The sequence below is a fragment of the Sturnira hondurensis genome, unplaced genomic scaffold (genome assembly GCF_014824575.4).
Source record: "Sturnira hondurensis isolate 20B ecotype Veracruz unplaced genomic scaffold, ASM1482457v3 Scaffold0025484, whole genome shotgun sequence".
Lineage (NCBI taxonomy): Eukaryota > Metazoa > Chordata > Mammalia > Chiroptera > Phyllostomidae > Sturnira > Sturnira hondurensis.
The window spans coordinates 788819-803573 of record NW_028098115.1 but is presented as its reverse complement, the minus strand read 5'-3'; the positions used below and the strand labels follow the sequence as shown (position 1 = coordinate 803573).

Genomic DNA, 14755 nt, shown 5'->3' with positions numbered 1-14755 from the left:
TCCCTTTCCCTCTCTCTAATATAATAAATAGATAAAATCTTTTAAAAAAAAGAATCTCTTGCTTTTTCAGCTCACTGTGGCTTGAGGCATGGAAGACCACACACTCTTACCGAAGCTCTGTGGCTTTCTCAGCACACTCCAAAGAGCCTCTTTGTTCAAAATCTTCATCTTTGGACCATATTTTCTCAGGAGACTTGGGTGGTTCTTCCACTTGCATAGCATTGCTGGTCATAATGTGGACACTGTTAGGCATGCATAAACCAATGAGTTTAGTCATAATTATGACTTTGCTGAAATAAATTATACTTTTAGAATTAGGAACATTAAACACAAATAGAAGAAATAGAATTTGCTGTACATAGAATGAGAATTAGGCTCTCACATAGATAAAAAAAGAGTAGTTAGTAATCTTGATATGTGTGGAAGATAATCTGACTAAATATAGCTTTTAAGTGTCAAACAAATATAAATTAATTATGATCTAAGGGACAAGAGTATAAAGAGAAAAAGAAGCAGTACCTTCAGTTAAGGAAAGGTTTTTATTTTTCATTCCTTGGAACAAGAGAGATGCTTATTGTCCATTTTTAAACAATGAAGTTAGAATTTGACCTATGGTTGACTTTCATCTTCTCTGGTTATGCTGAAAAGACTTGAAAACACCAACATTTGCTTGTTCCCTAAATGATGTATTTTCATTTAAAGCTGAAAGAGTAGCCACATGAGATCAATGAAAAGAACTCACAGCTTGCGGGGTTCACTGGATATTTCACCTCTGGTTTTTTCATCTGTCATGTGCTCCTTGAAGGTGGGAGGGGCTGTGTAGCTCAGCCTGTCCCTTGACTCTGAAAGTTTAAACAAAAGATGCAGATTCTGGCAACAGATTTCTCTAGAATACCAAGTGCTAGTGCTGAAACACCAAATGCTGGAAGCAGAGAGCCTTGAGTCTGGGGAAATATGACCACTGACCCAAACGGAGAGGTTCTCTGTTCTTACCCCTGCATACACATGCAACTGCAGGTTTTTAAGTCAACAGGACACAGACTCTCAAAGTAAGTGAGTATAAAAGGCAAGAAAGTACAAGCTTGTCCAGGCCTGGTGTATAATTGGTACTCAATAATGTTGAAGTTAAATTGAACTGAAATTTGAAATTTCTTAGTTTTTCTACTTTTAGCTGTTTTTGCAAAGATTTGGTTGGCTCAAGTAGGGAGCTTAGAAATAGAGGAGCATGCTAAACAAAACCTAACATTGAATCTCAGGGTAAAGACACCCATTTCTATGGATCTAACTCAGAGCTGAGTAGGCTAGGAGGAGGAAATTTACACCAAAATTTTGTTTAATCCAATGTTGTGTTTCACAGCAGCCAGAGAGTCTCAGCCACTTGGAATACAGGAAGAGGAGAAATTGTAGCTCCTCACTCACAGCCTGACTTTTGGCCTGGACTTCAGGAATGGACTTTGGGAACCTCTGAACCCACGAAATTGTATGCAAAGTTTCATCTACGTGTTGTGCATTTTTCTTGGGAGGAGGCCTCACTTCGATTGATTATGTTTTCAGAGGAGTCCACTTCCCGCAAAAGGCTAAGAGCTCCAGTTTTAGAAGCACAGTCCCAGAGTCCCAGAGTTCCAGAGTCCCAGTAGAGGGATCTATGTTAAGATCACTGCGGCTCACACCTTAAATGGGAGGAACATCAACGTTCTCTCTACTGTTTTCTAGCCCCACTGCAGGACTTCACTAGCAAATTGCCGTTCCGGTTGTCTGATTGTCCTCTGAGCAGTTCTTCAGGGTGAACTGAGAATTTTGAACCTGACATCCCACTCAGGGCAGAAAATAAACCCCCAACCTTTCAGGGAGGTAGAAAGGAATGCAAATGAGAGAACAAATAACAAAATGGGGTGGCGGGAGGAATGAAGCAGTGAGGAGGGAAATGTGGCTGGCAAATGAACCTTCCGCAGTGTTCCAGCCTTGTCGGGGACACAGGCCTGCTGGAGCCTCACCTCTGTTTGGTTTCTGCATCACTGGCGCACCGGCGCTGTGGAGCTGTCTCTGTCTCACGTGGGACCGAGGCTGGGTGCGGCGGGAAACAGGGGGGCCCTCGCGCTGGAACTGCTGTTGCAGCCCAAACGTCGGGGGACGCTGCCGCCAACCCGTGCTCCGCCACCGCCTAGCGGGCTCCGAGGGTTGCTCCAGAGCCGTCACCTCTGCCCTCTGGCCCCGGCCCACAGCGGTCAGTCGCAGCAAGGCTGTCCTCATCCTATGTGCAAAAATAGAATTCAATGTATGTGATCTCTGTGACGGTTATTTCTAGAGTTTATTTGGTGGCAAATCACCTGAATTGATCTGTGATATAAATGTATCTACCATAGTCCATTATTTACATTTAAAATTTTTATTTTCTAAGAAAAAAAAATTCTGTCCCCAGTACATTGTAACACTTTGAGGGCAAGGACATAGGGTTCATTCCATCTTTGCCCATTCTGTTGCAGTGATCGCAATATACTTGTGTATATTTATTTTTTAATCATGGGCATTTACTTCTATACTAATAAATTATGGCCATTATAAGCATAAGCAACATACGATTTTTAATGGGGGATAATTCCATACAAGTAGAAATTTTAACATTTACTTCTCCCATCCCAGTTGTCCGCACACCTGTGTATATGTGTCCAACCCTGAGGACTAGTCTTCTACTGCCCCTGGCATACACTAGGCCTTATCCATAGCAGATAGTCATCACTCTTTACTGTCTTCACCTAAAATCATGCTTTTTACTATTACCATCAGATTCTGTGGTCCCACTGCCTAGCAGTCCTGACATTTACTGCCCATGTGTCCTTGGACATGTCATTAAATTTTGTGCTCAATTTCCTCATCTATGAATAAAGATAAAAACTGTACCTGCCCCATTAGATTGTAAGGAGGATTCTAAAAAGTTAATATACGTAGAGTGCTTGGGACAGTGATGGTACACTGTAAGCATTGTATGAGTTAGCTATTATTACTTATGTTTATATCCAGATAAAGAAATCAAGCCCTGGCTGTACCGCTCAGTGGATTGAGTGTGGGCCTTCGAACCAAAGGATCGCGGTTCAATTCCCAGTCAGGGCACATGCCTGGGTCGCAGGCCAGTTCCCAGCAGGGGATGCATGAGAGGCAACCATACATTGATATTTCTCTCCCTCTCTCCTTCCCTTACCCTCTAAAGATAAATAAATAAAATCTTTAAAAAAAAGAAATCAAGGCATAAAATAGCTCGGTAACTTGCCTACAGGGAAGGAGGATAGAACCCAATTTAGCCACTTAATATCTATAATCTCAAATACTATTTGTTTAACAACCAAGAAGCAAGATTTTTTGACCTATGCAACATTCTGGCTTCAGATTCTTGGGTTCTCCACAATATAAAAGAATCTCCAGCTCTGAATAGCACTGGTTTACAGTGGAAACCTGCAATTTTGTGGATTCTAAATGAAGTTCTGAACCACTATTGGGCATTACGATAAAAAAGCAAAAAGCTGCTCTTGACATTGGGGAATTGGTCTGACACAGGTAGTCCTCAGTGTTGTTTGAAGTTTTCCTAGTGCTTACAACCAGGCCCTTTTATTGTCCTGTTTGGCACAATCTCACAGAATACAATTATCAGACAAGGCCATTTGAAACCAAGGAAGAATGATACAAAATAAGTCCACTGTATAATTTTGTCTAAGCACAGATGAAAACACAAGGTCACTATGCCACCACAAAATACCCAACAACCCTCTCTCCTAGCTAGTATGAGTGACTGCTACTTTTTTACCTATTAGAGATATAGCCTCACTCTCTCACCTAGCTGTAGATGAGATTTTTAAGATATGCAAACACAAAAGTGTCTCTACTGTCTGAAATTTTCAAATCTGGAGCAAACTCCTGTCACCTTGGACTCTTCTCCAAATCACTCAACTGAAGCTCAAATCCTATAATAGGTTCTTTCTAAAGAACATTTTAAAACATTCCTACTGAGGTGGATACCCGTGGTGTGCATTTTTTCTAGCTGCAATGAGTGACAAACTCAACTTGCTCAACTATAGGTGTGTTCCTGTTGGTCTTTGCCTGGAAGGCACTGACACCAATATCTTCAAAATATGTCCTAGATATATAATCCTGGAACTTTCATTCTTCCCATTGGTTTATCTACCCATTCTCCATCTCAGATTCCTCTCCAGGTCCCTGGTGTACTTTTGAAAGCCAGCACTATGAGGTCACTGTACATAGATTTTTGAGTTAAGAGCTTTCAGCTCTGCCATTCACTGGCTGTGACTTAACCTCTAGGTTAAGTCATATAGTTAATACATATAAAGCACTTACAACACACTTCTATGTAATAAATTATCGATTTAATTTTTGGTTTGTTTTATAAATTTTAAAAAAAGCCTTCTCTTACTTAATCCTACAGTCTTTGTTCCCTGAGATTTTGGCTATTCCCCCTGTCCCTACCCCGTCTTTGGTGGCTATGGCATGATCCTGTCCAGGATTTTGCTCTGTGAGTGAAAATAGCTCTTGATGATGCTTTGTGGCCTATGGCCACATCTATCGACCTGTTTGGCATGAAAACCAAGTAAAGCAATATTGCTTTCAAAAATTATTTTTGAAGTTAACCACCATTTTTGACATTTGAATTATTTTCTGGTGAAGACAACTCAGGAAAATGTGTTCTTTTTGGTTTAGTGTGGTATAGGCCTGATGTAGATACAGCGTTTAAAGACATAGGAACTCGAGGTACCTTTTGATCTCATCCCGTTGCTTCCAAGAAAGCTCCTTCAGCAGCATGTGCTCTTCACGAAGACGAAACAAACTGTCCTCTAATTCTGTCCGGCTCATCTTGCTCAAAGTTGCTTGAGTTTTCATTTTCTTACCTACAGTCCCAGGCGAGAGTAAACAGAGATTAATTTTACATGTAATTTTAAAAACCCATCAGGTCCCTCATCACATTTTTTCCAGAGAGCTTAAGTCTTTCTTGAGTCAAATATTTAAGAAGAAATGAAGAAGTATATGAAATGTGTACTAATGGACCACTTTATCATTCCATGTCACCCTTAGATGAGGAATATCATTCCATATCATTCTAAAATGAGGCATGACTCAACTTCCTGTCTAGCAAGAACATTCTCAAAAAATATCAAATAGAGCTATTAGTGTACCTGATCTGTCTTTTTAATTTAACTTCTATTTTTCTCCTTATTAGATAATTTGGGCCTGGACAAGGATTGTGCCCACAACTGTCTTTAAATCTCTCATAAGAAAAAGGATAGAAGCATTTCTTTTTTTTTTATTGCTGTTCTATTACAGTTGTCCCAATTTCCCCCTCTTTGCCCTCTTCTGCCCAGCCTACATTCTGCTCCCACAGTCAATCCCCACATCGTTGTTTATGTCCATGGGTCATTCATATCTTTTTTTTAACTAGTCCTTTCCACCATTATCTCCCTCTTCCCTCCCCTCTGGTTTCTATCATTCTGTCCATGTTTCCATGTCTCTGGTTCTATTTTGCTTGTTAGTTTATTTTGTTCATTAGATTCCTCTTATAAGTGAGATCGCATGGTATCTGTCTTTCACTGACTGGCTTATTTCACTTAGCATAATATTCTCCAGTTCCAGTCATGCTGTCACACAAAGTAGGATTTCTTTCTTTCTGTTGCGTAGTATTGCAGTGTGTAGATGTACCAGCTTTTGATCTAATCATTTACTGATGGGCACTTACACTGTTTCCAACTCTTGGCAATTATAAATAGCACTTTTAGGAACATAGGGGTACATAAGTTCTTTTGAATTGGTATTTTAGGATTCTAAGGGTATATTCCCAGCAGTGGAATCACTGGGTCAAAAGTAGATCCATTTTTAACTTTTGAAGAAACTCCATACTGTTTTTCAGAATGGTCACACCAGTTTACTTTCCCACCAACAGTGCACTAAGGTTCTCTTTTCTCCACATCCTCACCAGCACTTGTTTGTTGGTCTATTAATGACAGAAATTTTGACAAGAGTGAGGTGGTATCTCATTGTGGTTTTAATTTGCATCTCTGATGCCCAGCGATGCTGAGAATCCTTTCATATGTCTCTGGGCCCTCTGTATGTCCTCCTCGGAGAATTGTCTATTCAGAACCTTTGCCCATTTTTTGATTGGATTGTTTGTCTTCCTAGTGTTGAGTCATATATTTTTGAGATTAAACCCTTGTCCGATATATTATTGGCAAATATGTTCTCTGATATATTTGGTTCCCTTTTCATTCTGCTGACGTTAAAAAGCTGTGCAGAAGCTTTTCAATTTGATGTAGTCCCATTTTTTTCTTTCATTTCCCTTGCCCTAGGAGATATATCAGCAAAAATATTGCTATGTGGGATATCTGAAATTTTACTGCCTATGTTTTCCACTAGGACTATGGTGTCATGATTTATATTTAAGTCTTTTCTCCATTTTGAGTTTATCCTGGTATATGGTGTGAGTTGGTGGTCTAGTTTCTTTTTTTTTTTTTTGCATTTACCTGTCCATTTATTGAAGATAAATGGATAGGTAAATGTCATTTATTGAACACCATTTATTGAAGAAGCTATTTTTACTCCATTGTATGTTCATGCCCTCTTTGTCAAATATTAATTGCCCATAGAGACATGGGTTTACTTCTGGGCTCTCTGTTCTGTTTCACTGATTTATGTGTCTGTTCTTATGTCAGTACCAGGCTGTTTTGATTACAGTGGCCTTGTAGTATAGTTTTATATCAGGTATTGTGATTCCTCCAACTTTATTCTTCTTTCTCAAGATTGCTGTGGCTATTTAGATCTTTTTTGGTTCTGTATAAATTTTTGGAATTTTTGTTCTAGATCAGTGGAGAAACAATTTTTTAATTATCAAGAGTAATCTCATTTGTTTCTGTGGTCTGGAGAAACTGTTCCCATTAAGTGCCTCCTTGGAATAGAGCCTCTGCTTGCTCTAAGCAGAGGAAACTAGAACATACTTTTCAGCGTGTTAGTTTTCACTGGCCCAGGGTCAGCTCTGCTCTCATGGGAACCATTCTGAAACCACAGAACTCAAAATACAGCTCCTTCTCTAGAAGAAAGGGAGCTCAGAACTTCAGTCTCAGAACCACTTCAGCCACCACTACCACCTCTCTGATCCGTCCTTTGGAAATGACGACTAATAAGTTTTTTCTAAACAACTTTATTGAGATATACTTTACATGTAATATACTGAACATATTTAAGGTGTAAAATTTGATAACTTTTTGCATATATATATATATATATATACGTAACTGCGAAATCATTACAATTAACATAAAGACACACATGCCTACATATCTATTTCCACATGCTGGAAATCACAAGTTCACTCTGATACCTCCATTCAAGATCCAAAGTCATATGGTTTATTCTAGCCTTCTCCCTTTCCATAATTGCATCTCTCTCCTTAGTGAGAAGCCAGCTCCCACCGTCCTCAATATATTTACTTATTTGCTCAATCCCTTTGAACGAAACTAGTCTCTCAGCTATGTGAACTATCTTCTTATCGAGGACACTGTTGAATCACTCTGGCCTGTATAAAATGAGCCACATCCCCCCCCACTCCAACCATGTGGCCTACTGATTCACACTTGACTGCAATGGCAGAGAAGTACCCCATCAGCCCTGTGGTACAACTGCCAAAGTTTCTTTCTTTTTTTCACATTATATCGTGTTATGTTCTTTCTCTGTCTTTGTTTTTTTTTTAACTTTATAATGGCAACATTTTTAGTAGTATAGATAAACCTAATAAAATTGTTGCTACAAACATGATTATTTCCCTTTGGAATTGGTGAAATTAAAAAAAGACATAATTTTTGAAAATGTGCCAAAAATATTCCCTTAATGTGGTCATATCTGTCTATGGCATCAAAAGATTTTCTTCTCCTAAGTAAAGTTTCTAAGATAAATTTAAGATTACTTAGAATATAAACAAAAAGAGATACAACTTTTAAACCAATCAACTTACAAAATGATGTAGCTAATTGCTAAATATACTTAGCTTAACAAAAAGACTTGTCACTAAGAAGAAAATTTGTAACATGACTACAAACATTTATAAAAGTCTTAATTAACAAGCACTTTTCTTCATTTACTTTCAGGTTTTTCATAACTAACAGAAGGGAAATTGGGCACAGTTTGTGATAAAACCAAAGTTTCTTTTTTCACAGAGCAAATGTGTAAATCCTTCACTTTGCTACCGTGTTCTACAACTCTTTAATTGTGCTGAGGAAATATTGAGTCTTGTAGATTTTTGGTTGCTTGGATGGCTTCCAAACTAAGTAAATTCTCGAGGTGTTAGTTTCTGTACAGTTAGGTCAGTTCTATGATTTTTACAACTTTAAAAATTATCTCAGCCAATTCATTTTCATGTGCTTTGTTTGCAGAACAGTTAAAACTTTGAGAAGCCTAAAATCCCCAAATCTGCATTCCTAAAAAGCATCAGGGACAGTATAGATTTTTCACTATAAAATTTTATGAACTCATTAGCATCAGGAATTGAATAAGCTCTAGAAATTACATGGATTTTGCTACCTCTCAGCTTGACTAGGTCCTACCGTGGGTCCTGTTTTTGTTTAATATCCCCTGTTTCTGACTGGATCATTTTTTATGCTGTTGACGTTCTCACTGAGTTCCCTAAACATCTTTAAGACCTCACTGAGTTCTCTGAACATCTTTATAACCAGTGTTTTGAACTTTGCATCTGATAGCTTGCTTATCTCCATTTCATTTAGTTCCTTTTTCTGGAGTCTTTATCTGTTCTTTCATTTGGGCCTTGTTTCTTTATCTCTTTGCTTTGGCAGCCTCCCTGTGTTTATTTCTATCTATTAGATAGATCTGCTTTGACTCCATGTCTTTTAGTGTTGCCTAATGTAGTAGGTGTCCTGTAAGGTCAAGTGGCACAGCATCCACTATCACACAGGCTAGATTATTGAGGTGTGCCTTTTGTGTGGACTGAGTAAACTTGCACTTGTAGTGACCCTTTAATTGCTGTTGGCAGGTCAATTGAGTGATATTTACCCAAGCCAGTCAGCTGCAAGGACTGGCTGTGACTATTGACCACCAACCTCTGTCCTCTATGGACGATCAGCTGTGCAAGGGCAAGGTGGTCTGCAGCTGTTCCCTGGATGTGTAGGCTCTGGGGCTTCCTGGTGGTACAGGCCAAGATCAGTCCCTAATCTGTGTTTTGCCCAGTGAATGGTAGCTCTACCTTTAACATTATAAGGAACTGTCAAACTATTTTCTAATGCAGTTGCACCCTTTTACATTCTTACCAGCAATGTATAAAAGTTCTAATTTCTTCATATTCTCACTCATATTTGTTATTGTTATTGAAGTAGTATCTTGTGGGTTTTTTAAATTTATTCTTTCTCTTTGTGGTTTTGATTTGCACTTCCCTAATTAATAATCACAATAAACATTTTTCATGTGTTTGTCATCCATTTATATATCTTCCCTGGGAAAATGTCTTCTTAGCTCCTTTGCCCCTTTTCAGTTTGGGTTATCTGTCTCTATATTGTTGGTTGTAAGAGTTTTTTAATGTATTTTAAGTGCAAATCTTTTATCAGATACATTGCAAATATTTTTTCCAGTTTATGGCTTGTCTTTTCCCTTTCTTCATTTCATCCTTTGATGCACAAATATTTTTTTAAAGATTTTATTTATTTATTTATCTTTAGAGGGGAAGGAGAGAGGGAGAGAAACATCAATGTATGGTTGCCTTTTTGTGCATCCCCTGCTGGGAGTTGGCCTGCAGGGAACTGGACTACAACCCAGGCATGTGCCCTGACTGGGTATCGAACCTCGATCCTCTGGTTCGCAGGCCCGTGCTCAATCCACTGAGCTACACCAGCCAGGGCGATGATGCACAAAATTTTTTAAAGATTTTGATGAAATCCAGTCTACCTGTTTTTTTCATCACTTGTACTTTTGATTTCATGTCTAACTTCATAGTATAATAATCAATTTTATAGTTTTAAGTTATTGTAATTTTTAATATGACATGAGGTAAGAATCCAGCAGCATTGTTTTGCATATATCTATCCAATCAGTTGTCCCAGCATCATTTGTTGAAGATACTATCTTCCCCATTGAGTTTTCTTGGCATGTTTGTCAAATACAAACTAACCGTAAATGTAAGTTCATTTCTGGACTTTCAATTCTATTCTGTTGTTCTACATGCCTATCCTATACCACTACCATGCTATCTTGATTACTATAATTCTATAGTATGTTTTGAAGTCAGGATGTGTGAGTCCTCCAATTTTGTTATTTTTCGAGATTACTTTTCTATAGAGGGTCCCCTGTGTTTCCGTACAAATTTTAGAATCATCTTGTCAATGTCTGTAAAAGAAGCCAACTGAAATTTTGATAGGGTTCGCATTGAATGTGAACACAAATTTTGTCAGTATTGCTATTTTACCAATGTTAAGTCTTCAAATCTATGGGCATGTGGTTTCTTTCTATATATTTAAATATTCTTTAATTTCTTTCCATGATATTTTATAGTTTTCAGTGTACAAGTTCTGTACTTCTTTGTTAAATTTATTTCTATGCATTTTATTCTTTTTGATGATATCATAAGTGGAATTATCTTAATTTTATTTTTAGTTCATTTATTTATAATATATAGGAATATCTTTGCTTCTTAAACCTTACTGAATTTATTTATTAGTTCTAATAATTTTTAATGCATTTTTAAGGATTTTCTGTATACAAAATCATGTGATCTGGGAATAAAGATAGTTTTACTTTTTTGCTTACTAATTTGGATCCTTTTATTTCTTTTTCATGCCTAACTTCCAAGGACAGAACCTTCTTTACAATGTTGAATAGCAGTGGCAAGAGTGGACACCCTTGTCTTTTTCTGGATCTTGGAGTGAAAGCTTTCAGTCTTTTACTATTAAGCATAATTTTAGCTACAACTTTTGTAGATAACATCAGGTTGAATAAAATTTCTTCTGTTAGTAGTTGGTTGAGTAATTTTATCATGAAAGAATATAGGATATATTAAATGTATTTTTCTGTGCTCATTGATATGATCATGCATTTTTTGTCCTTTATTCTATCAATATGGTATATTACATTGATTAATTTTCATATGTTAAACCAAACTTGCATTCTTGGAATAAGTTTCATTTGGTTATGGTACATAATTCTTTTTATATGTTGTTGGACTCAGTTTGCTATTATTTTGTTGGAGATTTTGTGCCTAAGGTAATAAGGAATATTGGTCTATAGTTTGTTTTCTTGTGTTGTCTTTGGTTTTGACCTTATGTAATAAATTGGGGAGTGTTCTGTCTTTAATTTTTTGGAAGAGTTATCTACAGCCAATGTTGCCCTATCCAGCAAACATATCATTTAGAATTGAAGGGCAGATAAAGAGCTTCCCAGACAAAAAAAATCTAAAGGAGTTCATCATCACCAAACCATTATTGTATGAAATGTTAAAGGGACTTATTTAAGAAAAAGAAGATGAAAACTATGAACAATAAAATGGCAACAAATATATATCAGTCAACAATTGAATTTTAAAATCAAACTAAGCAAACAAGAAGAACATGGACAGAATCATGGATACTGAGAGCATTTTGGTGATTGCCAGATGCAAGGGGGCTATAGAGGAATGGGTGAAGAGGTGAAGGTATTAAGAAGCACAGATAGGGTCTTGGCTGGTGTGGCTCAATGGATTGGGCACTGGCTTGAGAACTAAAGTGTTGCCTGTTGGATTCCCAGTCAGGGCACATGTCTGAGTTGTGGGCCAGATCCCCATAGAAGGTGCTGGAGAGGCAACCACACATTGATGTTCCTCTCCCTCTCTTTCTCCCTCCCTTCCCTTCTCTAGAAATAAATAAATAAAAATATTTAAAATAAAAAAAAAGAATTACAAATAGTGCCCTGGCTGGTATGGCTCAGTAAGCACCAGCCTGTGAATTAAAAGGTTGTCGGTTCAATTCCCAGTTGGGGTATTTGCCTGTGTTGTGAACCAGGTAGTTACAGAATAGTCATGGGGATATAAAATACAATGTAGGAAATGAAGTAGCCAAAGAGCCTATGCATGATCTATGGACATGAACAATGGTGGAGGAATTGCCTGGGGGGTAGGAGGTGCTCAGTGGAAGGGAGCAAAGGGGGAAAAATTGGGACAACTGTAACAGCATAATCAATGAAATATAATTAAAAAATAAAAAATATAAACATAGAGCTACCATATGACTCAGGAATTTCACTTGTAGGTGTACACCTAAGAGAAATGAAATCATGTCCATACAAAAACATATACATAGATGTTCCTAGCAGCATTATGCAAAAACTGAAAACAACCCAAATGTCCATCAATTGATCAGTGTATGAACAAAATGTGGCATGCCCATACAATGATATTTTATTCAGCAATAAAATGGAAGGTAAATGCAAGAACACATATGAACTTTGAAAACAGTATGCTAAATGAAAGAAGCCAGACCAAAAAAACCTATGTATTATATGATTTCACATAAATAAGCAAGGCTATAGAGAGTGAAAGCAGACTAGAAATTATCAGAGACAGGGCCTGAAGACACTGTGAATGCCTGCTATAGGGTTTCTTTCTGGGACAATTAAATGCTCTAAAATTAGTGGGGATGTGTACAATTCTGTAATATAGTAAAAATTACTGAATTGTATACATTTAATGAGTGAATATTATGATATGTAAATTATTCCTAACAAAACAGTTATTTATAATATACAAAGTATATCCAGAAAAGTCCAGCCGTTGTTAATACAATGAGAATAATTCACGTGACATTGATGTAACCTGGCAGCCAAGGGGAGTGGACTGGAATGCACACGCATAAACAATGATGGTTACACTGTACCAGTCCATGTGGGCAGTAGGCGTCATTGAGTGAGCTTGTGTACTGTGTGGCTGTCACATTCAGAATGACTGAATGAATGACTAGAGCAACGAATCTGCATCAAATTTTGTGTTAAGCTTGAACATTCCTCTGCAGAAACTATTCAGATGATTCAGAAAGCTTTCGGGGATGATGCAATGACTGCAGCGCAAATGAAAGTGTGACACAAACCTTGCAAAGATGGTGGAGAATCTGTTGAAAATGATTCATATTCTGGAAGACCTGTAACAAGCAGGACACCTGAGAATGTTGAACATGTACAGGGTTGCAATCAACAAAGGTGGGAGAACTGTGTGAGGTCCCATGGAGTTTACTTTGAAGAGGACTGAGTTGTTATCATCCTATGTACAATGTTTCTTGTATCTTGTATCTTCTTCGATAAATGTTTCTATTTTTCATATTACATGGCTGAATATTTTCTGTATTATGTACAACATAAATTATATATGTGTAATATAATCATGTTCATTTATATGTTATTATATTTATTTTATACATATAAATGAGGAAATAAAACATGAAGAATAAAATATACACAAACAAATGCCAGCTCAAGAAACAAGAACAAGACTTCCGCCAAGATGGAGGCATAGGTGGAAACACTGTGCCTTCTCTCACAACCAAGTTTGAATACAACAAAGGTTTAGTAAACAAAGACACAGCCAAAGAACAGAAAATTGAACTATACGGAAGTCCAACAACAATGAACTGTTCAACCGGGACCAGTAAGAGGAGCAGAGCCAGCAGCAGAGCAGGGTCCAGCAGGAAAGATCCCGCGACCCAGGCATGCAGGCAGCCAGGGTAGCAGTGCACAGGCAGCTGGAGTAGCACCACGGACCCAGGGAGGGTGCAGGGCAGGTTGACCCCGGTCACACATTCACACACAGATAAACCAGCAGAGTGAGCAGTGAGACAGATCGAGCAGGCCCCAGTGGGCGAACCCAGTGGCGGAGGACTGACTGCGGTTGCACATTCGAGCGCAGTGGGACAGAACACAAGGGCCCTGGCGATGGTGGCAGCTGCAGTGGTAGCGGTGGCAGTGGGAGGCGGCAGATGGGACCGCCATTGCTTTCCTTTGACCCTGCCCCCACGTACAGCATCAGAACCCAGTGACTGAGTTGCCCTGTTCTGGTGAACACCTAGGGCTCTGCTCCTCAAACGTAACAGGCACGAACAGTCCAAAATATGGCTCAAGAAGAACTCAAAGCCCCAGAGCCAATAATTCTAAGTGACTGAGAAATAGCGAACCTCTCAGATGCACAGTTCAAAATACTGGCGATCAGAATGCTCACAGAACTGGTTGATTATAGTCACAAATTAGAGGAACATATGAAGGCTAAACTAATTGAAATGAAGGGAATTGCACAGGAAGCCAATGGTGATGGAAAGGAAACTGGGGCTCAAATCAATGGAGTAGACCAGAAGGAAGAACGAAACATCCAACCAGAAAAGAATGAAGAAACAAGAATTCAAAAAAATGAGGAGAAGCTTAGGAACCTCCAGGACAGCTTTAAACATTCCAACATCCGAATTATAGGGGTACCAGAAGGGGAAAAGAAACAGCCACGAGTGGAACACTTATTCGAACAAATAATAAAGGAGAACTTCCCCAGTCTGGCAAAGGAAATAGACTTCCAGGAAATCCAGGAAGCTCAGAGAGTCCCAAAGCAGTTGGACCCAAGAAGGAACACACCAAGGCACATCATAATTACATTAGCCAAGATGAAAATGAAGGAGAGAATCCTAGAAGCAGCAAGAGATAAGGAGACAGTCACCTACAAAGGAGTTCCCATCAGACTGTCAGCGGATTTCTCAAAAGAGACCTT

At 38.4% G+C, this 14755-nt stretch overlaps 1 protein-coding gene across 13 annotated transcripts in view; it reads right to left on the bottom strand.

The window, feature by feature from the left end:
• The window catches only part of RPGRIP1 (RPGR interacting protein 1), a 74711-nt gene that overhangs the window by 49599 nt on the left and 10357 nt on the right, over positions 1-14755 (bottom strand). For 12 of the 13 annotated variants that reach the window (XM_037039855.1, XM_037039846.1, XM_037039842.1 and 9 more), the window contains 4 exons: positions 4760-4892; positions 1995-2251; positions 743-842; positions 111-242 (listed from right to left, as the gene is read on the bottom strand). In XM_037039855.1, coding sequence (XP_036895750.1) covers positions 111-242; positions 743-842; positions 1995-2251; positions 4760-4892 — 622 coding nt within the window. Of the gene's footprint in view, positions 1-110; positions 243-742; positions 843-1994; positions 2252-4759; positions 4893-13100; positions 13157-14755 lie in introns of those variants that run through there. The other variant, XM_037039850.1, reaches the window with a different exon arrangement.